Source organism: Salmo salar, chromosome ssa25, assembly GCF_905237065.1.
Source record: "Salmo salar chromosome ssa25, Ssal_v3.1, whole genome shotgun sequence".
NCBI lineage: Eukaryota > Metazoa > Chordata > Actinopteri > Salmoniformes > Salmonidae > Salmo > Salmo salar.
In genome coordinates, this window is record NC_059466.1 from 15,943,988 (window position 1) to 15,970,620 (window position 26,633).

Consider the following 26,633-nt stretch of genomic DNA (forward strand, 5'->3'; position numbering starts at 1 on the left):
TTAAAGTAAGGGAAAGCGAAAATAAACACTAGGGGACGCAGCAGATTACAGTTACCCCACATGAGTGATAGAGAAACAAACTACAGCAAAAACACCAGAGAAGAATAACAAACCACAACCTTCCCCACTTAACTCATATCATGCTAAAGCCAAACTGGACACAGTTCAAAAGGTGAACCATGACAGAAATGTGACTGTGGTACCCGACTTACAGTAAAGAATAGTTTAAGGTCAAGGCAATGGGGCAGGAGTAAGGTAAGCAATTCAACACAGCAGTAAGTCTCCTGTTCATGCAGCTTTTCCTGAGCAACCTAACCAATAGGCCTGCTTTAGTCATTATCTCTAGCCTTCAGCAGACACGTAGCCAGGATTTTTCCAGCATGCAGAGCAAAGCAGCTCTCCAATTAATCTTGAATTGAGTCACAGACTGCGAAATGAAAAGCCCAATCAGGTTAGTACAGAAGTCATTTTTCTACTCCCTACGCCCAAACAAAGAGAATAGAAATTCTAAATTATAGACCAAACCTCACCACCACCAAGATTAATCATTGTACAATGATACAAAACAGCACCACAAAAGAAAGTGAAAAGCTCTATCAAATTCTCTGCAGAAATGACTCCCTTGGGAATCAATGGGATATTATTATGCACTCCACAGGCTTGGTTATAGAGCCTGAGGTCCATTCGGGTACCTAGCCTAAAGGCAGTGGGGGAGTAGGGCTCCAGGTTAGAGTCAGGGCATTTCAAAGAGAACTCCTAGAGGTGAACAGGTAACTTATCGTTAAAAATACAGTGGCTGTTACAGTAGAGGTTTATTGATAATCAATACAGTGAGACTGGATGATGTGAGTAGTTTGCTAACGCTGAGCATTTCTTATTTAACATTTATTTAACCAGGAAGGGCTCATTGAGATTTGAAATCTCTTTTTCAAGAGCATCCTGGCCAAGATAGGCAGCACCAAGTCAATACACAATTACAGACAGACATGAAAAACTACAGGTAATCTAGTTAAAAAATAATTAAAATAAAACAGAATAGCCTTCTCTCTGAGACTGCCTGGTGTTAGTGCCTAGCCCTGCGCTCCATTCCAGGAATACAATGCAGAGGTCCTATTTGTGAACCTGAGTTCTCTCCTCCATTTCCTCTCTCTAGCCCAGGTTTCCTGCTGGGAGATGACAATCTCACCATAATCTAAGCAGCAGAAACAAACAGGCTTATAAACTAGAAGAGTCCAGAGGGAGTCATGAAGTGGACCAGAAGAAGCACTGGGGATATGAGTCTCTATGGAGCACTAGGGTTGTCACGATACCAGTATCGCGGTACTCAGAGAGAAACAAAAACATGTACTGTCCTCGATTTCCTGAGGAAAACACTGCTAATTTTGGAAACAAACAGCCTCATGTTGTGACCCAGAATCCCATCTCTTTTCCAAGCTACTGCACATAATATGTTACATACAGTAGGTTTTTAAAGGACCAAAGAGTTCAGTCTGCTTTTGCTTTTGCCTTTTTGCCTATGCTCACGCTATCGTAGTATCGCGATACTGGTGACAACCCCATGGAGATCTTTAGTGAAAAGACTAGCATGAGATACAGGACAATTCCACAGTGGCGCTGAGAATCAGATTTTACCCTCAAAATGTATGCCAAACAAAAACCATTGATTTCAAAGTTTAACAAACCATACTCTGTTACAAACTCTATGCACAAGGACTACTTTTAACAATTCACACTGAACATTTTACAAAAACACATTTACTGGAAGAACTGTGCAGATGCAATGTTTGGCAATGGAATTTCGGTAAAATCAGTATAAGTGACCACGTTTTCCAAATATACGTGTTACATATCTGCTCTGAATTAAGACTCAAAGATGTCTGCAGAAAGAATGGGGTGTCAGCTATGACATGGCACCTTGAGTTCGAAAAAATCTATTTGTGTTATTGAACAGTAAGTGAACTGGTCCGTTCCGGAACAAATCTGAACCAATCATGGACGTCTATGTTTGGGTCAAATTAAGGCCGGTCCAGATGTCTGTGGATATTGAAATCAAGGCCAGGGCGGACTGACCAAATTTCAGCGTCTGTGGATGTCCGATGTTGGTCGGTGCTCAATGTGTGAGGTTTCTTTATACAGTAAATGGAAAGAGAGGGGGCACATGGGTAGAGGTGACATTAATATATAAATGAGAGAAAGAGCGAGCGAGAGAGAGTGAGAGACCAGACTTTTTACGCTCTTGCTTTGACCACCAGACGACAGAAATAGAAAAACAGTTATCTGTGGAACTTAACAGTATGCCAGTGGAAGGGAGGACAGTAGCATGTGGTTTGTGACTATGACTTCCCATTGTTGTCAATTCAAATTGTACTTAATATAATATTCCTCCAAAAATTACCATTAGACTTCTCCCCATGTCATGTTTCCCTCACAACTTCAACTCTTTGAATCCTGAAAGTTGAAGGTATACGTAGATTTGATTAAAACCACCCTGCCATGCTGAAGTCGTTCAAATAGGGAGAAAAAGGAAGAGGAAAATGCCTCGCCATTCCTGGGAGTAAATTCAGTGACACTTTAGAGCGCTTCCTGATCCACAGGCTTTATGACCAGCGTACATCTCAAGTTTAAGCAGGGAGGGAGGTTCCCCTTCCTCTCCTTTTCCCAGTAATCCCAGACAAATTCCCTAAGAAGACACGTTGACAAAACGTGCTTGGCTCTCCTAATGCCGAGCGCCGTCTGATTAAATCCAGATGAGGTAATGTAAACACCATCTCACAATTTATTTTCCTAAACAGTTAAGTCCCTGTTCTCTCTGAGATATAATTTGATAACAACCTCCAATGAGAGGCCTTGGATCCAGAGGGGGGAGAGAGGGGACATGAGAAACCTGACAGTGGTTCCTGAGCTGAGGCGGTGTCTGCCAACAAAATGATTTACACACCAGCCGAAAACAGCCCACAGACGAGCAGTGTGGTCAGATGAGCTCTGCCGGGTCTGGACTGGATTTATAGGCTGCTATCACTACACAGTCATCTGTGTCTGGGAGTTTAATAGCACCAGAAAACTCCCTTCTCTGCCTATAACACTGAATACCCACAATCGAAAGGTCTTGACATACAACCGGATAAAACCACTTGCGTAAGGAAGATCTCAGAGAGTCATGCGAGCTAAACAGATGTGGGGCTCAGTCTTCCCACATTTTTTTCTTCTTCATCCAGGATCATCACCTGTCGCTCCCCTCACAACGCACCGCTTGTAGTGTATGCAGGACTCGTATGTCATGGCCAGAGCAGAGGGTTACTCTGGAGCACCATGAGAGCACAGCAGACACGGCTGGTCAAGGCCGTGTCACCAAGTTGAGTGCTCCAGCTGTCTGGCCTTCACATACACCCAGCCGGCAAGAGCCCCTGCCTCCCACCTCCGTCCCCTGCCTCCGTCCCCTGCCTCCGTCCCCTGCCCAGCTCTCACGCCACATTGCAAAAAGCTGTGAGGGAAAGGGAGCAAACGCAATACAGTTTTTTTTATTTTAATAGGTTGATCGCGAAGCATAAAAGACAGGCCAGGAGGTTTTCTCAAAAAGAGCGAGGGCACGATTGCAGTGTAACGTAGTAAATGTAATGAGGAGTTTGATAGCTTGTGAGCCCATAAGTAAGTTTTCTGGCAATACAGCCTTAAGACCAAAAATTTTTTACACGCTGAGTAAATCTAGGAACTCAAACCCTTCTTTAAAATGGTTGATTCTCCAACATAGATACAATATATATTCTAATGAAAGATGTAAAAACCATTATGGCTTGTGAAACAAAGGAACCTCTCAGTAGACGAGAGAAAAAGACAAAAAAAAAAAATTCTGGAAAATATCAGTTGGATCGTGAGACAGAGGAAGGGTCAAATTTTGCGGATATAAAAGGGTCCTTCTTGCCGCTGTTAAGAGCATCTTCCTAAGTGTTCTCACTTCCTGAATGGCTTCTGCCAGGCCAGATTCCCATTTCATAGTTTCCACACCGGGCGTCACGTGTTGTGTAGCAATGGAATGTTTGAGAGGGTGACAGGGGCTACGTCCTGCTGAACGAGGATAGAGATAACCCTTACTCCATCACAACAGCAGAGGCAGAATGAGACAATAAAACATATGACCCCTGAACTTTACAGCATGAATGGATGTAAACAGAAGAAAAGCCTCTGTGGAGGACCTCACCCTACAATCAACATGGGCCTGGCTGGGCCGAACTGAAATATCATGAAATCACAACAAACATAACAACCAAAACATGCATGTGGGCGGCAGAGACGACTGACGTCGATAGATGAACAACAAATAGATGATGGAAATTATTGACATGGTACACTGGTATGAAACTATAAAGATCTTATCAACACTTGACAGATCATTTACCTCACTAACTATTCTGGAGCATTATCCAGTAGCAAACTCCTCAGATGGTATTCTATTTTAGCCTTTATCCAGATCAGTTTGTGCTCTTGGCAACTCCATTTCTGTCCTTGTCAAGCCAAACATAGTTTGTTACAATGATTTGGCTAATTCTATTCTAGGGCGATTCCTCACGGAACTAGAACAAAACAGGACCATGATCATGTTTTTGTTCACGAAATATCGTCGATAGAAATGATCTTTTGGAGAAAGGAGTATTGACATATATCAGACATTTGTATCTTAAAGCACAAGTGAGAAATAAATCATTGAAGTTGGAACATTTGTGGACATTTTAGTCTTACCCAGGCCTCCTTTAAGACTCCAAAATGATTCATCAGCATTTTATTTGTTATTTTTTTTTACCTTTATTTATCCAGACGAGTCAATTAAGAACAAATTCTTATTTACAATTATGGCCTGGTGCACCATAGGAAATATTTATGTAATAAAGCTTTACCACTTGCCCTGTAATATAAGTCCAATTTTCTAACATTAATATGCAAATATTGAAAAAACAAACATTCATATTTTTTGTTGAACATAATATACAGTGCATTCTTAAAGTAGTCTGGCCCATTAACTTTTTCCACACTTTGTTATGCTACAGCCTTGTTCTAAAATGGATTAAAAAAAAAAAAAATACTCATCTACACACAATAGCCCATAATGAAAAAGTGAAAACATTTACATAAGTATTCAGACCCTTTGCTATGAGACTAGAAATTGAGCTCAGGTGCATCCTGTTTCCAATGATCATCCTTGAGATGTTTCTACAACTTGATTGGAGTCCACCTGTGGTAAATTCAATTGATTGGACATGATTTGGAAAGGCACACACCTACCTATATACGGTCCCACAGTTGACAGTGCATGTCAGAGCAAAAACCAAGCTATGAGGTTGAAGGAATTCTCCGTAGAGCTCCGAGACAGGGTTGTGTTGAGGTACAGATTTGGAGAGGGGTACCAAAAAAATATCTGCAGCATTGAAGGTTCCCAAGAACACAGTGGCCTCCATCATTCTTAAATGGAAGAAGTTTGGAACCACCAAGACTCTTCCTAGAGGTGGCTGCCCGGCAAAACTGAGCAATCGGGGGAGAAGGGCCTTGGCCAGGGATGTGACCAAGAACCCGATGGTCACTGACAGAGCTCCAGAGTTCCTCTGTGGAGATGGGAGAAACCTTCAAGAAGGACAACCATCTCTGCAGAGTGGCCAGACGGATGCCACTCCTCAGTAAAAGGCACATGACAGCCCGCTTGGAGTTTGGCAAAAGGCACCAAAAGAACTCAGACCATGAAAAACAAAACTCTCTGGTCTGATGAAACCCTGACTGAACTCTTTGACCTGAATGCCAAGCATCACGTCGGAAGGAAACCTGGCACTATCCCTACGGTGAAGCATGGTGGTGGCAGCATCATGCTGTGGGGATGTAGTTCAGCGGCAGGGACTGGGAAGCTAGTCAGGATCGAGGGAAAGATAAACAGAGCAATGTACATAGAGATACTTGATGAAAACCTGCTCAAGTCTTTTTTTTGTTGCCTTTATTTAACCAGGTAGGCTAGTTGAGAACAAGTTCTCATTTGCAACTGCGACCTGGCCAAGACAAAGCATAGCAATTCGACACATACAACACAGAGTTACACATGGAATATACAAAACATACAGTCAATAATACAGTAGAACAAAAGAAAACAAAAAGTCTATATACAGTGAGTGCAAATTAGGTAAGTTAAGGCAATAAATAGGCCATGGTGGCAAAGTAATTACAATATAGCAATTAAACACTGGAATGGTAGATGTGCAGAAGATGAATGTGCAAGTATAGATACTGGGGTGCAAAGGAGCAAGATAAATAAATAAATAAATAAATAAATAAACAGTATGGGGATGAGGTGATTGTGATAGACTGCATCCAATTTGTTGAGTAGAGTGTTGGAGGCTATTTTATAGATGACATCACCGAAGTCGAGGATCGGTAGGATGGTCAGTTTTACGAGGGTATGTTTGGCAGCATGAGTGAGGGAGGCTTTGTTGCGAAATAGGAAGCCGATTCTAGATTTAATTTTGGATTGAAGATGCTTAATGTGAGTCTGGAAGGAGAGTTTACAGTCTAACCAGACACCCAGGTATTTGTAGTTGTCCACGTATTCTAAGTCAGAGCTGTCCAGAGTAGTGATACAGGACAGGCGAGCAAGTACGGGCAGTGATCGATTGAATAGCATGCATTTAATTTTACTTGCGTTTAAGAGCAGTTGGAGGCCACGGAAGGAGAGTTGTATGGCATTGAAGCTTGTCTGGAGATTTGTTAACACAGTGTCCAAAGAGGGGCCAGAAGTATACAGAATGGTGTCGTCTGCGTAGAGATGGATCAGAGAATCACCAGCAGCAAGAGCAACATCATTGATGTATACAGAGAAGAGAGTCGGCCAGAGAATTGAACCCTGTGGCACACCCATAGAGACTGCCAGAGGTCTGGACAACAGGCCCTCCGATTTGACACACTGAACTCTATCAGAGTAGTTGGTAAACCAGGTGAGGCAATCATTTGAGAAACCAAGGCTGTCGAGTCTGCCAATAAGAATGTGGTGATTGACAGAGTCGAAAGCCTTGGCCAGGTCGATGAATACGGCTGCACAGTAATGTCTCTTATCGATGGCGGTTATGATGTCGTTTAGGACCTTGAGCATGGCTGAGGTGCACCCATGACCAGCTCTGAAACCAGATTGCATAGCGGAGAAGGTACGGTGGTATTCGAAATGGTCGATAATCTGTTTGTTAACTTGGCCTTCGAAGACCTTAGAAAGACAAGGTAGGATAGATAAAGGTCTGTAGCAGTTTGGGTCTAGAGTGTCACCCCCTTTGAAGAGGGGGATGACCGTGGCAGCTTTCCAATCTTTGGGAATCTCAGACGATACGAAAGAGAGGTTGAACAGGCTAGTAATAGGGGTTGCAACAATTTCGGCAGATAATTTTTGAAAGAGGGTCCCGATTGTCTAGCCCGGCTGATTTGTATGGGTCCAGATTTTGCAGCTCTTTCAGAAAATCAGCTATCTGGATTTGGGTGAAGGAGAAATGGTGGGGGCTTTGGCGGGTTGCTGTGGAGGGTGCCGGGCAGTTGACCGTGGTAGGGGGAACCAGGTGGAAAGCATGGCCAGCCGTAGAGAAATGCTTATTGAAATTCTCAATTATAGTGGATTTATCGGTGGTAACAGTGTTTCCTAGCCTCAGAGCAGTGGGCAGCTGGGAGGAGGTGCTCTTATTCTCCATGGACTTTACAGTGTCCCAGAACTTTTTTGAGTTAGTACTACAGGATGCAAATTTCTGTTTGAAAAATCTAGCCTTAGCTTTTCTAACTGCCTGTGTATATTTGTTCCTAACTTCCCTGAAATGTTGCATATCCCGGGGGCTATTTGATGCTAATGCAGAACGCCACAGGATGTTTTTGTGCTGGTCAAGGGCAGACAGGTCTGTAGTGAACCAAGGACTATATCTATTCCTAGTTCTAAATTTTTTGAGTGGGGCATGCTTATTTAAGATGGTGAGGAAGGCACTTTTAAAGAATAGCCAGGCATCATCTACTGACGGGATGAGGTCAATGTCATTCCAGGATACCCGGCCAGGTCGATTAGAAAGGCCTCCTCGCAGAAGTGTTTTAGGGAGCGTTTGACAGTAATGTGGGGTGGTCCTTTGATCGCAGACCCATTACGGATGCAGGCAATGAGGCAGTGATCGCTGAGATCTTGATTGAAAACAGCAGAGGTGTATTTGGAGGGCGAGTTAGTTAGGATGACATCTATGAGGGTGCCTGTGTTTACGGATTTGGGGATGTACCTGGTAGGATCATTGATCATTTGTGTGAGGTTGAGGGCATCAAGCTTAGATTGTAGGATGGCCGGGGTGTTAAGCATGTCCCAGTTTAGGTCACCTAGTAGCACGAGCTCAGAAGATAGATGGGGGGCAATCAATTCACATATGGTATCGAGGGCACAGCTGGGGGCAGAGGGAGGTCTACAGCAAGCGGCAACAGTGAGAGACTTGTTTCTGGAAAGGTGAATTTTTGAAGTAGAAGCTTGAATTGTTTGGGTACAAACTTGGATAGCCTGCAGAGTTCTGTATTACTATCTTTGCAGTAGATTGCAACACCGCCCCCTTTGGCAGTTCTATCTTGGCGGAAAATGTTATAGTTAGCGATGGAGATTTCAGGGTTTTTGGTGGTTTCCTAAGCCAGGATTCAGACACGGCTAAGACATCCGGGTTGGCAGAGTGTGCTAGAGCAGTGAGTAAAACAAACTTAGGGAGTAGGCTTCTAATGTTAACATGCATGAAACCAAGGCTTGTACGGTTACAGAAGTCAAGAAATGAGAGCACCTGGGGAGTGGGAGTGGAGCTAGGCACTGCAGGACCTGGATTAACCTCCATATCACCAGAGGAGAAGTAGGATAAGGGTACGGCTAAAGGCTATACGAACTGGCCGTCTAGCACATTCGGAACAGAGAGTAAAAGGAGCAGGTTTCTGGGCACGATAGCATAGATTCAAGGCGTAGTGTACAGACAAAGGTAAGGTAGGATGTGAGTACATTGGAGGTAAACCTAGGCATTGAGAAATGATGAGAGAGATATAGTCTCTAGAGACGGTTAAACCAGGTGATGTCATCGCATGTGTAGGAGGTGGAACAACATGGTTGGTTAAGGCATATTGAGCAGGGCTAGAGGCTCTACAGTGAAATAAGACTGTAATCACTAACCAGGACAGTAATGGACAAGGCATATTGATATTAGAGTGAGTGCTCAGGACCTCAGACTTGGGTGAAGGTTTACCTTCCAACAGGACAATGACCCTAAGCACACAGCCAAGACAACGTAGGAGTCAAGTCTTTGAATGTCCTTGAGTGGCCCAGCCAGAGGCCGGACTTGAACCCGATCGAACATCTCTGGAGAGACCTGAAAATAGTTTTGCAGCGACGCTCCCCATCCAACCTGACAGAGCTTGAGAGGATCTGCAGAGAACGGGAGAAACTCCCCAAATATAGGTGTGCCAAGCTTGTAGCGTCATACCCAAGAAGACTCAAGGCTGTTATCGCTGCCAAAGGCGCTTCAACAAAGTACTGAGTAAAGGGTCTGAATACACCTGCATTGTTTGCTGTTTTAGGCTGGGTTTCTGTACAGCACTTTGAGATATCAGCTGATGTAAGAAGGGCTATATAAATACATTTGATTTGATTACTTATGCAAATGTATCAGTTTATTATTTTTAATACATTTGCAAACATTTATAAAAAAACTTTTTTTGCTTTGTCATTATGGGGTTGATTTAATCCATTTCAGAATAAGGCTGTAACGTAATGAGGAAAAAGTCAATATTTTCCAAATACACTGTCCACTACAGGCATATCAAAGTTCCAGAGTAGGTGGACTCTGCTAGTTTTACAGTTATGGTGTATTTTACAGAGAAATTGGCATAGTAGGCAATCACAGCCCTCCTTTTACTTGCATCATTGGACATCCTATAAATTCTCAGCAGAGGATGGCCAAAAGTAGCAGAGATCCCACTCTGGAACTTTGGGTATATTATGTTCAACAATATCTTGAAAAATGTACCAAATCAAAAATTGTATGTTTATATTTTTTAAGTGTCATAATTTAATGTAAAAATGTTTTATTGAAATCAAGATACTACAGAGCAAGCGGTAAAGCTTCATATTACACCAATTGTTGCTTTGTAACACCTACAGATTAAACATTATTGTGTCTTGAAGGAGGCCAAAATGTCACAAATGGTCCAACCTCATTTATTTCTCAATTATGCTTTAACATACAAATGGCAAATATATGTCAACAATCCTTCCCCCAAAGGAACCTTCTTTGGATTAGATTATGAAAATCCTGTTTTGTAGTTTCGTGAGGAATCGCCCTCTACCCGAAAATATAATTCAGTGGTCTGTGAGCCTATCAGTGACAGGTCAGAAGGTCAGAGGTGACTCACCTGGAAGTCCTCCAGGGGGAACTGCAGCATGTCCCGGAGGACATCACTGAGGATCTGGGTCTTCCTCTGGACCAGCACACTCTCATAGTCCAGCGGCTCAATCACCTTGGGCTTCACCTGGGGAACAAACAACAAAACGTGCTCTGTTAATATACAGGTATTTATTCAGACACAACGAAGACAGAAGAATGTCATCATCCTCAGGCAAAGTGCCGTAAAGTACATTATAAGTCAAGGAAAAACCATAGCTGTCTGAATAGCTAGACAGTCAGTCGGAGGATTTAAGTCACCCCAGAGACTATTTAAAGCATCCCTTCTAAATCGAAGGAAAGGTCCTCTCTCTCTCTCTCTCTCAAGCAGAGTGGTGACAGCTCACCTTCAGAGAGACTCAGTCAAACCCAAGGAGCACTAAAAGTGGAAACTATTGTGCATGTGGAAAGTGGGCTCATTTACTCTAGGAATGGGGGAAATGTGGAGTAAGTGATGCCAGTATAGTGCTCTCCAAGGCCTCAACGGCCTGATTTGACAGAGCACAGCATCTCAATGCACCACAGATGTAATAACATCACTTTGCCATAGCGGAGTAGGATTTCAGCACTGAGGCATACATTAGGTAGCCCTATCAATTTTAAAACGCCGGTCCGGAGTTGACTGCTATGGAAAAGGTGGATATCTTTGTTTTAGGGAGGAAACTCTCAGATCTGAAGCGCAACATAAAACATGGCTGAGTCAGATTGTTGATTTCAGCTCAGAAGTGACAGCGGGGCCTGGTCAAAAGTAGTCTACTGTGGGAGACGCAGTCAATATTGTAAGTTGTGCTCAGAGAATCTGTAGCTGGCTGGGCCCTGTCCTCACACATGCTATCTGTTAGTCCAACCATGACGGCCCTTATGAGAGCTCCAGCCTGCAGCTTCCCACACAGACTACATCCGCCTAGCCTAGCTCACAGATGGGAGGATCATTATGACTTCACCTCACTGACCGCTAACACACAGCTCTGTCCCGTCACCGAGGAGCTACAACGCAACACCACAAGTAGGAGCATTGTTACCTAACGTACACAGGATGCACTGATCTCAAATATGAATCTTTGGGACGTCCCCTTCCAACCCATCTGGCTTTCTGATTGATATGATAACAGTTAGCTAAAACGTCGGAACGCTGTATAAGTCGACTTTCGGGTATTTTGAAAACAGCATTGTTGTTCATGTCAACATAATGCCTTGCGCAGATAGGAATGTTGATTTCTTTCCAGAGGAAAGGAACTGTAGCCTTTCCGTCTCACTTAACGTCTTCTGCTTGGACAAGTTGTACCACAACAGACAGTTGAATAATTACATAAGCTATGTCAGTAGCGCTGCTACAGACCACATCCATTAGTACAAATGAAAAAAGGTCCACTGAACTATCTGAATCACCGAAACAGAGGTGACATATGATTCTGTTGAATTCGTGGTAGGCTACATCACGGTAGTGTATACGACATGACAGATCTCCCCTCATCGAGCAGTAAGAACACAGTGGCCATATAGACACAGAACACTTGCGACGACCATGCCTCAACGCTCTCAACAGCTCCGCTAGAACTCTGAAGCCTGTGGTGTTTATCTCAGAGAGATAGTGAGGTGTGAAGTGAAGCGTGTTGCTAGCCAGGTCTTGGGGTTGAGCTCCAGTACAGTTTGCTTGTTGCGTCGACATCTGGGCCTGATAATACGAAGTATGATCTCAGAGGGAGAGTCTTGGAAATGGACCAGTTTTAAGCCGTGTTTCTAGCGGCCATGCTAATAACACAGTCTGCACCTATTAACGTTGACTGGTGAGATCCGTGTTCGTGTCCCAGTCACAGTCCAGAGGACCAGTGCAAGACAGTGAGGAGGAGGGTTCCTTCCTGGTTGCTACCAGCCTGTGAGGGATCATCAGACATTCTTCAGTTCGGAGGAGCGACGACGGCTTACGCATGAACACACACACGTACTCCGAAGAACATGTCATGCACACAAAAGTGCCCAAACATACCTGCAGAGAGGTGTCAGACGAAAAGCATGCGCGCACACACACACACACTCACTCTCATGCTCTGACACACTGAGACAAGAGGAGGAATGATGTCGGAAGTCACGCTCTGCACTCAAGCAGACAGGCCAGGTGAGTCAGGATATTACACGAACAGCTCAGCGTGACTACAGACTAACAGGAGATAACAGTCCGACAGACTACCTGTGTGTGTGTGTGTGTGTGTGTGTGTGTGTGTGTGTGTTCATCCTCTGTCAGCTGATAACTCCACATCGTTATGGTAACAGAGCAGAGTAGCTGATGTGTGTAGGGCCCCACACCTACAGTACACACAGGTAACCTGTCAGAGAGAGTTACTGTAAACCCTAGCTATATAACATCACAGAGCTACCTCTCCTGAACCCAGGTATTAACCTGTTCATCGCCTGCTGCATTCTTTGAGACCCAAACCCGCCTCTAAGTCAGTGACTGTTCAATGAATATGACAGTTATGTTCACTGTACATGGGTACACTATTAGCCCAAAAGGAGACAATACTGTTGGAGCCTCATTACAGGGATTTTCCCACACACCCTCTGCATAGGACACACCTGGGGGGGGGGGGTCAGGTGACTGCTGCCTGATTTTACAACAGTAAGTCAACCATCAGCCTACAGTCGCTAACAATACTCTACTCACTAGGAATAAAAACACACAAAAAGCTTGTTGCGTTCAGTACATGGATTTGAAGACAACTAGTACACATTTGTCTTACTTTATCAATATCAGAACTACTGTCACGATATCACTTTTACCACCCCACAAGTCCTCATCCAACATGAAAATCATTGTATACATTGTATTCTGAAAGATCAGACCCCTTCACTTTTCCCACATTTTGTTACGTTACAGCCTTATTCTGAAGTTGATTAAAATGTTTTCCTCATCAATCTACACACAATACTGCATAATGACAAAGCAAAAGCAGGTTTTTAGAAATGTTTTCAAATGTATTTAAAAAAAACAAGTCAAATGAAATAACTTATTTACATAAGTATTCAGACCCTTTGTTATGAGACTCGAAATTGAGCTCAGGTGCATCCTGTTTCCATTGATCATCCTTGGGAGAGGTTTCTACAACTTAATTTGAGTCCACCTGTGGTAAATTAATTGATTAGACATGATTTGGAAAGGCACACACACCTGTCCATATAAGGTCCCACAGTTGACAGTGCATGTCAGAGCAAAAACCAAGCCATGGTTGGAATTGTCCGTAGAACTCCGAGACAGGATTGTGTCAAGGCACAGATCTGAGGAAGGGTGCCACAAAATTTCTGCAGCATTGAAGGTCCCCAAGAACATAGTGGCCTCCATCATTCTTAAATAGTAGAAGTTTGGAACCACCAAGACTATTCCTAAACTGAGCAATCGGGGAGAAGGGACTTGGTCAGGGAGGTGACCAAGAACCCGATGGTCGCTCTGATAGACCTCCAGAGTTCCTCTGTGTAGATGGGAGAACCTTGCAGAAGGACAACCATCTCTGCAGCACTCCACCAATCAGGCCATTATGGTAGAGTGGCCAGAGTGAAGCCACTCCTCAGTAAAAGACACATGACAGGCAACAAAATACTCTCAGACTATGAGAAACAAGATTCTCTGGTCTGATGAAACCAAGATTGAACTTCATGGCCTGAATGCCAAACATCATGTCTGGAGGAAACCTGGTATCATCCCTACGGTGAAGTATGGAGGTGGCAGCATCATGCTTGGGGGATGTTAATCAGCGGCAGGGACTGGGAGACTAGTCAGGAACGAGGGAAAGATGACCGGAGTAAAGTACAGAGAGATCCTTGATGAAAGCCTTCTCCAGAGAGCTCAGGGCCTCGGACTGGGGGCGAAGGTTCATCTTCCAACAGGACAACAACCCTAAGCACACAGTCAAGACAACGCAGGAGTAGCTTCGGGACAAGTCTCTGAATGTCCTTGAATGGTCCAGACAGAGTCCAGATTTGAACCCGATCGAACATCTCTGGAGAGGTCTGAAAATAGCTGTGCAGCGATGCACCCCATCCAACCTGACAGAGCTTGAGAGGATCTGCAGAGAAGAATGGGAGAAACTTCCCAAATACAGGTGTGCCAAGCTTGGAGCGTCATACCCAAGAAGACTCAATGCTGTAATCGCTGCCAAAGGTGTTTCAACAAAGTACTGAGTAAAGGGTCTGAATACTGCGATTTCAGTTTTGTTGAGGTTTTGTTTTTTGCAAAAAAATTGAAAAACCTGTTTTAGCTTTGTCATTATGGGATATTGTGTGTAGATTGATGAGGGAAAAAAATGAAATAATCTATTTTAAAATAAGGCTGTAATGTAACAAAATGTGGAAAAAGTCAAGGGGGCTGAAAGCTTTCCAAACGCACTGTAACTGTGGCTTGACATTTCGGATGATTGGAGGTTAAACGACATGTAATAACCTTATTGTTAAGTGTCTTCCTCCTCCTCTCACCGTTGATGAATTCCTGAGCCTACAAACTCTGCCTCATGACTAAAATCTCGCCTATTCTCAGCCTTCCTCCCACATAAGTGTTGAGGTTTTCCATATGCCTTTGTCAGGGACCATACGAGCCTGTTCAGCCAAACCACAGAGTAAGCATCGGATATGAAAATGTCTATTCACTGACTGGAGCCCAGTCATTTTCACTCCCTCAGCAATGACCACAGTCCAGTCCACTGCTGTACCAACAACTACTGTACAGTACAGCCCACACTACATTTTAGCCTGGGTGATAATCGTACATAACCTCCTAATTCTTCCTGTAGAGTACGTGTCAAAGTCAACTCCCGCGGGCCGGAGCCCATTCAATGCAGCACGGGAGGTTTGAGTAAAACATTTATTTAAAAAAAATTAAATACATTGTCTCCTTGAAATGACTAAAACCAAATCGAAATTATATTTGAACTATATTTTATATAGTCTCTACACAGGTTGCTAAGAAACACCAAATCGAAAGCTGGATAGTAAGGAAGCATAGACACTTCCAAAAATGACAGATAGTGTCCAGAGGGCCGCACTGATGCGCCCCGCAGAAATAATGAGTTTGACACCCCTGTTGTAGAGATTTGCAAATCAAACGCCTGTTGAGGGCTACCAGAGATATACCATAAACAATGGCTAGTGAGGCTCAGTAATAACATGGTTAAATAGTGAATATGATTTCAAACAGAAGGGTAACTATCCTTTATTCAAAACAAGTGCCTCTGGGAAACCTTTTGATATAAAATGGCAGTTCCACATTTGCACTAACCAAAGCCTTGCAATTATAGGACAATCAGTCCAAAGGAGTATAACATAGCTATTACTTAATCTCTCACATCTGGAGAGTAGCTTCATAAACAAACCACAAACCCTTGAAGAGAAAGAGTTAACAAATAGCTGCTTCTGGAGCCAAATCTTCCAAGTCCAACTCTTTACCCCTCTGACAGCTGTGTTTCCCCAGGCCTTGGCTCCCATCTCTCCCTACTCTGCACCTCTCACTACACTACTGCTGCACACTGGAACAATGGTGCTCTGTGATGCCTTTATATTAGATATAGTTGCTATTTCACTTTGATTAAAATACGCTGTTAAATGACCGTTTAGGACAAATCGGATAAAAAGTTCAACCTGCCGTGGATTAAACAGTACTTCTTATTATGCTTGACTTTTGAGCTTAAGGGGCAAATAGGGAACTTTTATGAGCGGTATACACCACAGTAATTACCCTCTCAAGAATGCAATTCACTGCCTTGGTCTTGTCCATGCAGCTAATTTAGCACCAGCAGAGTCCAACGTTCCTCTCCAGTGGCGCACACAAAGCACTTTGAAATGTGAGCCCGCACCATTGTGTAGAATAATTGAGATCTGATAAAAGGAGAGTGGATTTTTAGACTAGCCATGAAGCTGCATGGCAGGGCAAGGCCAGCTCAGAGCTTCCAAGCGCCTGACCTGCTTCACACAACAGTTATGCTACAAGTACGCCACAACAAGCAACACTTAAGAGTGCTACAGCTGTATATTACTCTAAACCATATCCTCGACAGTACTGCTGAAATGTGATGAACACAACCGTTTCAGCTCCTACTTCGAGTTTCCAAAGTAAACTTAAAACATGTGGTAAGGAAATTCAGTAACTTTTAGTGTCTCAACAAAAACCATGGCTAAGTAACCCCCCATGCCGTGACTTACCACCACCTGTGGCACCGCCTCCACCTCCGCCTCGGCTCCAGCCAAGCTCTTGTACTGCTGGGGTGACTCGATCACCAGCTCCTTCTTAGGACCTTTGTTAGCCCTTCCTTGCATTGTCAACAGCTGTGGCCACAAATCTCCTCACTAGATCCCAAAGAGCAGCAACAGGCAGCCAGCATGTCCAATGGAGAAATGCCTTATGCAGGGTAATGTTAGGGAAGTTCTCCAGAACCCCTATAGCTCTCTTCAGGCACCAGCTCCCCTCTCTGACTACTCGGTCCGAATGTCTGAGCCTCCCAGTCCTAGACTCACACCCAGGCTACAGAGAGAGGAGCCCCTCCCACACTCAGCTGTGCCTCCTGGCTGGGGGAGTTACAGCCTTCACACACACACACACTCCTCCTCCTCCTCCTCCTCCTCCTCCTCCTCCTGCAGCCTGACCCCTCACCATCCACCTGCATTCTAATGACAAAAGGCTGACAACGACAGACAAAGACGCATTCCATTCCACTGGTCTTCTAGTCCAACCAGGGAGTGTCCGGTCCACCGCTCCACGACTTCTGTAACACAGCTGCAAATAGAGCAGCTTCCCATTTCAGCATGAAGAACAACAACGAGAGAAGCAAGCGAGACTATAATAGACACGGAGACTAGAATAGTGTACCACCGTCAACATAGCCCATGTCATTTATTCAAGGAATTAAAAATAACATCTGGAGAATTCATATCTGACAGGATAGTAGACGCAGCAGCAGAGCGCTGATGAGGAGTGATTTTCCCCATGTCAACATCAGTTTAGCTGCTAGAATCGGCTCAGATTGAGTTTGTCGTGAGTACCTCAGAAAACATCTTTCACAAATCCTGAGTGACCCACATAAACTGCCATCTAAACAGTGAACACAAAGTTCGTTCTCTCCTGTTCCCACTCAGTTTGAAACTCTTTGAAACTCAGTTGTAAACTGATTGAAAGTCAGTTTTCAACTGAAGATGAACTCTTGGATTAAATTAAATGTGGCAATTTATTTGATGATACTAGTGACTACTGTCTGAATCCCTCATTTCCAGATATACAGTATGAGTAAACAAGTCACCAGTTTGTATCTGTCCATTGTATGTAGCGCTGGGATGTAATCTTTTTGTGTCCAACTTCCTCTTGGTTGTCACAGGGCCTTGCCAGGGCCTCGGACAAGGAGATTATGCTTGTCTCCTGTCTGTACGAGCCTCTGGTTGTTGATCCATCTGCCGGAGAGCCATTCCATGGCTGACATAGCCCTGCTAACCCACCTCCGTGTAGGGTCGACCCTTCAGATTCCTCAGTGGGCCACAGCAGGGAGGATGTTATCTTTTCGTGGTTGTGTCAGAGCTCAGCGTGAGGGCCTCGGTGGGGACTACAGCTGTTCCCATCCAACTATCACCTCCCCCCTTCTGGCCCCCACAGTTAACCCCCGTCCCACACTAGACCGCTCACGTGCTGGAGCCCCAGGCTGTGAAATGCACAACCTTCTTCCAGCCTCACCCAGGTTCAAGGCACAGAGACTCAGGGAGAAGGACTGGAGAACATGACAGGAACAGGATTCATGACAGGTTCCACAGTGGAATGAGTTACAAGTCTGTCTTCCTGAGGGCAACAAGTGTCAGCGCTCTCTGGGTTTAACAGAGCAGCAGTGAGTCAGAGTTCCTGTCTCTGATAAACACTGTCTGCAACGTCAATTTGGTGCAAGACTGTCATTACTCACACTATTAACAACCATTGCTCATTATGTTTTACAGTACGCATTTCCATCAAAAAGGACCCATGAGCACCATCATGTGAAATGTATGGGAGCATATCAAATGAAAGCTAAAGAGTCCATTTTTTGGGGGGGAAATGAAGGCATAGATTAGTTGGTTCATTTTTCTTACCTTCTGAAAGTTTAAGAAATATTGCCGTTACCAAAAACCCACAAATATTTAAGATATTTCCCTCATGAGGAACGAGGATAATGAAAGCTCACAGAAATAAGTAACGGTAGATCTACCAATTATAGTGATTTTACTGATTTTTGTTTATGAATTATTAAGTTGCCTAAATCCCTGCTGTTTCCATCTTCCCTGCGACCTGCCCTGTGTGAAACTGAAAGGAGTAACAGCGTAGCCGACGTTGCTACCATAACAAAGACTTACGCCGGTGGCAGTAACGTTGAGCACAGTGGTGTCGCTCTCTCACTGGTGAAGGATATTTTAAACAATCATTTCTACAAGCAGTAAGACGGCTTTGCTAAGAGTGTGCAAAGCTGTACTAAAGGCAAAGGGTGGCTACTTTGAAGAATCTCAAATTTAAATATATTTTGATTTGTTTAACACATTTTTGGGGTTATTACATGATTCCATATGTGTTATTTCATAGTTTTGAGGTCTTCACTATTATGCTATAATGTAGAAAATAGTAAAAATAAAGAAAAACCCTTGAATGAGTAGGTGTGTCCAAACATTTGACTGGTACTGTATGTATGCATGTATTTTTTTATATTTTTTACTGTTGCAAGTTAGAATAGTAGAATACAAAAAAGGTACAATTTTAAAATGTGATATACACACACGTGGTATGCAAACCCGCAAGTAACAGCGGCCCCTCATGATGATTTCAGATTTTTGTGGTCCCCACCCCCATCAAAGTTGCCCATCCCTGTTCTATGCACATGTTGTTGATAATAAAATGTTCTCCTAGCAGTTGCCAATAAAACAAGTCCTAAATGGAAGGGACTGTTTGTCATCTGTGGCCCCATGAAATCAGCTAAAACCAGCTCAATAACACAATGCATGCACACACTATTGAATAATATGCATCCACCTGTATTGTGAATAGACCAAGGCTACATCTTGATTTACCCAGATTAACAATAGAGATTTACCTTTCAGATAAATGTTTACCATTGTTGTTTTGTAGTCATTGTTTCTACCAGAGTCAAAATGATTGCTACAACTACGCCACATTGATTGTAACATGTATTCATTAATGCATACACGGCTACCTCTAAAACATGTAATAATATTGAATTCAATAGATGCCCAACGATTGAACAGAGCAGTAGCTGAGTTTATCTGTCTGGATCAAGTGCATTCAGTGACTTTGTCTAATAAGCCTTATTTTGTTGTGGTATCAAGAATCGTGATACTAGACCTGGTATTGAAGTCAAAACACTAGTGAGTAGAACAAAGCAGAGTACAGTTCAATACAGTATATTGTACTGTACAGAACTCTACTGCATTGTACTCTGCTGTGCTGTATTGTCCTGCATTGTACTCTGCTGTGCTGTATTGTACAGCATTCTACTCGGCTGTGCTGTATTGTACTCTACTCGGCAGTGCTGTATTGTACAACATTGTACTCTGCTGTATTGTACAGCATTGTGCTCTCTGTACTCTGCTGTATTGTACAGCATTGTGCTCTGCTGTACTCTGCTGTATTGTACAGCATTGTGCTCTGCTGTACTCTGCTGTATTGTACAACATTGTGCTCTACTCTGCTGTGCTGTATTGTACAACATTCTACTCTGCTGTGCTGTATTGTACAACATTCTACTCTGCTGTGCTGTATTGTACAACATTGTACTCTGCTGTATTGTACAACATTCTACTCTGCTGTATTGTACAACATTCTACTCTGCTGTATTGTACAACATTCTACTCTGCTGTATTGTACAACATTCTACTCTGCTGTATTGTACAACATTCCTACTCTGCTGTCTATTGTACAACATTCTACTCTGCTGTATTGTACAACATTCTACTCTGCTGTATTGTACAACATTCTACTCTGCTGTATTGTACAACATTCTACTCTGCTGTATTGTACAACATTCTACTCTGCTGTATTGTACAACATTCTACTCTGCTGTATTGTACAACATTGTACTCTGCTGTATTGTACAACATTGTACTCTGCTGTATTGTACAACATTGTACTCTGCTGTATTGTACAACATTGTACTCTGCTGTATTGTACAACATTGTACTCTGCTGTATTGTACAACATTGTACTCTGCTGTATTGTACAACATTGTACTCTGCTGTATTGTACAACATTGTACTCTACTCGGCTGTGCTGTATTGTACAACATTGTACTCTGCTCTGCTGTATTGTACAACATTGTACTCTGCTGTATTGTACAACATTGTACTCTGCTGTATTGTACAACATTGTACTCTGCTGTGCTGTATTGTACAACATTGTACTCTGCTGTATTGTACAACATTGTACTCTGCTGTATTGTACAACATTGTACTGTGCTGTATTGTACAACATTGTACTCTGCTGTATTGTACAACATTGTACTCTGCTGTATTGTACAACATTGTACTCTGCTGTATTGTACAACATTGTACTCTGCTGTATTGTACAACATTGTACTCTGCTGTATTGTACAACATTGTACTCTGCTGTATTGTACAACATTGTACTCTGCTGTATTGTACAACATTGTACTGTGCTGTATTGTACAACATTGTACTCTGCTGTGCTGTATTGTACAACATTGTACTCTGCTGTGCTGTATTGTACAACATTGTACTCTGCTGTGCTGTATTGTACAACATTGTACTCTGCTGTGCTGTATTGTACAACATTGTACTCTGCTGTGCTGTATTGTACAACATTGTACTCTGCTGTATTGTACAACATTGTACTCTACTGTATTGTACAACATTGTACTCTACTGTATTGTACAACATTGTACTCTACTGTATTGTACAACATTGTACTCTACTGTATTGTACAACATTGTACTCTACTGTATTGTACAACATTGTACTCTACTCTGCTGTGCTGTATTGTACAACATTGTACTCTGCTCTGCTGTGATGTCCAAACTTGTGAAACATGAAAACATTCATATCCATAATGATGCATTTCTGTTGCCAAAGTTTGTATCTGCACAGTTCTTCCACCAAATTAGTTTTTGGAAATGTTTTAGTGGAAATTGTGCATAGCCGTGTGGTTTGTTCAACTTTTAAATCAATGTTTTCTGTCTGGCATACATTTTAAAGTCAAAGCAAAGCAAGTCAAAGCATTATGTGGAATTGCCCTGATGCAATGCAAGGTCACCACATTTTGTTGACAAAATTCTTGTTTGGACGTTGACTCTACATAGCGAACAACCAAGTTGCGGACAAGTACAGTAATCTAGCTACTCCTACTGCTGCCCGCCACAATTCCATGAGGAATTTCATCAGACATCCTTTGAAACACCCACTTGTTCATTATGTCACGCTCTCAGCGGAATCCAAATGAATTACTGCGTGGTTAATATCGATTGTGACATCAAATAAAATGTTATTTGTCACACGCGTCGAATACAACAAGTGTAGACCTTACTGGGAAATGCTTACAAGCCCTTAACCAACAACGCAGTTCAAGAAATAGAGTTAACCAAAGATTGACCAAATCAACTAAAGTAAAAAAATATATAAAATCAATCAAAACCTAACAAGATATTTACATAACAATAACAAGGCTTACTTTAGTGGGTACCGGTACCCTGATAATGGGTACCGGTACCGATAATTAACAGCGAGTAGCAGCAGTGTAAAAACAAAAAAGGGGTGGGGTCAATGTAAATAGTCCAGGTGGCCATTTGATTAATTGTTCAGCAGTCTTATGGCTTGGTGGTAGAAGCTGTTAAGGAGCCTTTTGGTCCTAGACTTGGCACTCCAGTACCGATTGCCGAGCGATAGCAGAGAGAACAGTCTATAACCTGGGTGACTGGAGTCTTTGACAATTTTACATTTACAAAATCAGCATGTAAACAGTTGTTGAACAGTAATGGCAGTCATGCGGTGAAAGACTCCTAGATCCTGGATTGCACATTCAAACTAACACAGCACCCGGGACACAGCGGACTAATTGTATATTAGTCAAACAGAAACAACCAGATATCAGCTCTGATGCCTAATTGTTTAGTTATTCTATATAAAGGACCAATAACACATTAACAGTCCATAATGACGTTGATCAGAGAGCGGTAATGTGTTTATACATGGACAGGAGTCAGGATCTGCCGGTTCCACCCCCTGCTTCTATCTGCAGCAGAGAGAGATAATGTACTGTAGAGGACTTCAAAAGACATTCCCTCCCCCCTCTGCAGTGCAGCTCTGCTACTGTATTCCCACACAGCCGTCAAGTCAACTACACCGAAGGGGGAAAGATTCTGGGTGAATTTGGGTTTTTTTTTGTTCAGTTTCTACCGAGACCAAGAATCAAGCCAGACTTTAAGTTGAAACAGTGTATGCCTATGAGATATATATAGTATATATATATAGTATATATAGTATATATTTATATATATATATATATATATATATATATATAGTGATATATATATAGTGATAGTATATTATAGTATATAGTGATATAGTGATATATATATATATAGTGATATATAGTGTGAAGAGAGAGAGTTATAACACGAGATACTATAGGATTGTGAAAGTGCAGAGTAAATACAGAGCTGTTTTCTATTGCATCCATAATGTGTATCTGTATCTTTAAGATGTGAAATATTATTGGTAGAGTGTGATGAAACACAAAGCAGAGCAGGGACAGAAGTCTGCTACAGCTATTGTCATGTTTCATCATTACTGTTGCCCTTTATTTCCACCCAGACGTTTTATCTGAAGCACTCTCATTAAGAAGAAAGAGTTGCTTCCTCTGTTTTAGTCCTCTACATCAGTCCTCGACTTTTATTGAGTTTCATTCTGCGTCATCACTGAATCACCTTGTTATCCATTTCGGGATAAGGGACTTTATGGCATGAATGTAAATTGCTAGGGCCTATGACACTGCATCTGGCACTAGAGGACGGTTATCAAATTGTGTAATGATAGCAGTGCTTTCATTAGGACTTTGTTTCAGCTCTGTATACCAATGATAAGGTTAACGCATAGTGAAACACCCTCAACTAATCTCCCTCTTCAGATGATATAAGCCCTAATACAACGGCTGCCAGGTCTCAGTATGGACTGGTGTTTGCCTAGGCCAAGCTAGCCAGACATCCACACCGAGCCATCCCATTCCGGCCTGGACGGAGCAGGGCTGGAGGGAGCAGGGCTGGAGGGAGCAGGGCTGGGGCGGTGTGTTACATAACAAAGGCTTGATGCAATAATTGGGCCTTCTCTTCCCAGTAGGAGCCAGGGGAAAACCAGATGGGTGTAACCCTGGAATGTAACAAAACACACATCCCCTCTTCATCAGAACACACCCTTCCCAGGACCAGCACCCGGGCTGTTTTCACTCCAGTCCCCCCGGGGAGCTCCCAGGCGCCAGGTAAGATGGAGAATTCACACTGACTGCATGGAGATAAGGCAAATCATAATACAGTCAGTGTCAGTCCACATCTACGCCCACTGCTGCTTACGTCAGTACTGTATAAAGAGGTGAGAACAAGAGTCTCATCTCACACAAAGCAGCTGGGAAACAAAACATGACCACAGTAGGGATGGATACAGCACACTATGGCATTTCCAGCCACCTCCTTCCTGCATAGATACATGTACTATTTTTCACCCAAGGCCGAACGCAACGCAATTCTATCCAACAAATGTGTGGCCCGTCAAGTTTGAACAGCTGCACATCGATGTACACAATGTTTCTCTAGTCTAGTGTCTCTAGGACTTGTTGCCAGAGCAGATCATGAAGAAGCCTAGCTAAGTGCTGGAGATAATGTTCTAATATCCCAATCAGAGTGTGTGAGAGAGGGCAATGGAAAGCACCTTAATGTTATTAGCATGTCTGGAAACAACCCATTCTAGGCAACTTCACAACGGCCTGAGACACCACACACAGAGTTACACACAATCATGACAAATACAAAACATTGCCCTAGCTAGCTAAGTCTGTTGTTATTTAGCTGTGCTTACAGCTAGTGTGTAAAAAAGGACAGGGGAGTGATCTGATTGTTTGTCTTCTCTCTGCAGAGAGTTAACGGCACATTGCTTTCATGTGGATGTTCTGGTGAACGCCCAGCCTGTATAACACTGGCTATCTATGAGGGCTGGTCGGAGTTTCCGCTTGTAGAAAATAATTATAAGGATGACATAAATAGAGGAGAGGGATTGTATGCCTATAAGGAATTAGGCTAGGATAATATATTATGGTCTTAGCAACGGACATTGCAAATAAATGGTCCTACACCTCGTCCTAATGACATTAAGACAAACACAAGACTAAAGTCAACGCGGTCACCATCTAAAGGAACAACAGCCACATTTGGCTTCAATTTATCCAGTGGAGTAACACTACAGTTATGCTGTACAGCAGGGATATTCAACTGGGGCCCGAGGTGCTGTAGGGGTCCCCAAAAATGAATATACTTTATTTTTTTCAGGATCTGTTTTTTTATTTTGAATAAATTAGCAAAAATGTCTATAAGGCATTATTATTATTCTTTTTTTCACCCCAATTTCGTTGTATCCAATTGGTAGTTGTTAGTCTTGTCTCATCGCTGCAACTCCCGTACGGACTCGGGAGAGGCGAAGGTCGAGAGCCATGCGTCCTCCGAAACGCAACTCAACCAAGCCGCACTGCTTCTTGACACAATGCCCATCCAACCCGGAAGCCAGCCGCACCAATGTGTCGGAGGAAACACCGTACACCTGGAGACCGTGTCAGCGTGCACTGCGCCCGGCATGCCACAGGAGTCGCTAGTGCGCGATGAGACAAGGATATCCCTGCCGGCCAAACCCTCCCCTAACCCGGACGACGCTGGGTCAATTGTGCGCCGCCCCATGGGCCTCCCGGTCGCAGCCAGCTGCGCCAGAGCCTGGACTCGAACACAGAATCTCGAATGGCACAACGAGCACTGCGATGCAGCGCCTAAGATATACAGAGTAATTGAGTTATTAGCCATTTGTTATAAGTGAAAACATTGTTAGTCTATTTCTCAAGCATTACTCCTCAACACACCACACGATAAAGCTTATTTTATCATGGCCCAACTTGACGTCACCATTCTCTCTCCCTCTCTTGCTCCCGAAACGACATTCCATTGATAAGAATAGCTGGCACATTTGCTTTTGTGTTGCAATATTGGTTTTGGCCTCAAATCTCCTGGAGCTCTAGACGAGGAAAGAAGCTGTGCACTTGTCAACAGTATGGTAAGAATGTAAACATAGTGATGATATACAACATAGCTAAGTAGTTTAGCAGGAGTGACAAAGACAAATCATGAAAAACTTAGAGAGCAGAATCCTAATAGCAGTGACCTTTGTCGCCTAAAAGGCCTCCACCCCACCGCTGAAGAGCGAGAGATGTGAGTTTCCTAAAGGAAGGAAAAGGGTGCGCTGGTGTAATCAGAGAGGGAGAAAAATAAGAGCACAGTCCAACTCCCAAAACAAACCCCCCCTTAATGGCATACTGTATGAGTCTGGACCGAAGAACTACCTACTAATAGCCACCCCTATCTCTCTCTGTGTGTGTGTGTGTGTGTGTGTGTGTGTGTGTGTGTGTGTGTGTGTGTGTGTGTGTGTGTGTGTGTGTGGCCCACCCAGTGGCTATTACCCCTTTAACCTTTTTTTTAAATTCCCCCACACAGAGACAATGACATGAAGCCATGGGGAACGTATAGGACAACACTAACGGTTGACGTCTTTACAGGTTATGTGGACCAAAATACCTGCTATAAATCAGACGCATAACAACAAGGAGAGCAAAACTCCAGTCCAGGGGACAGGGGGGATTCCAGTACGGCTGGTCAATCTGAAACATTGTTTTATGAGGGCAGTCACCAAGGAGCTAAACATGCTTCGGTTTCAACCAGTTTGCATTTCTTCTGACGTTCTATCAGTTACAGTATAGCACAAGGGTGTCCCCCATGGGTGTCACGCGGCATCACTCTCACTCCCGGCACCTTTTCGCCTAATGATTTGTGACACGACCAAATGCTGAGAGGGAATTCAAATCAGCAGAGCATCTCTGAGCCATGGAAGGTCACAATGCCCTTGACCTATACATCCTCTGTCTCCACGGTCTACTCT

General features: G+C 43.3%; 1 protein-coding gene across 15 annotated transcripts in view; it reads right to left on the reverse strand.

Moving 5' to 3' along the window:
* LOC106586262 (dedicator of cytokinesis protein 9) overlaps positions 1 to 26,633 on the reverse strand; it is a 122,232-nt gene that overhangs the window by 50,832 nt on the left and 44,767 nt on the right. For 13 of the 15 annotated variants that reach the window (XM_045707756.1, XM_014173354.2, XM_045707760.1 and 10 more), the window contains exon 2: positions 10,414 to 10,530. In XM_045707756.1, the coding sequence (XP_045563712.1) occupies positions 10,414 to 10,530 (117 nt within the window). Of the gene's footprint in view, positions 1 to 10,413; positions 10,531 to 16,625; positions 16,934 to 26,633 lie in introns of those variants that run through there. The other 2 variants (XM_045707757.1, XM_014173355.2) reach the window with 2 other exon arrangements.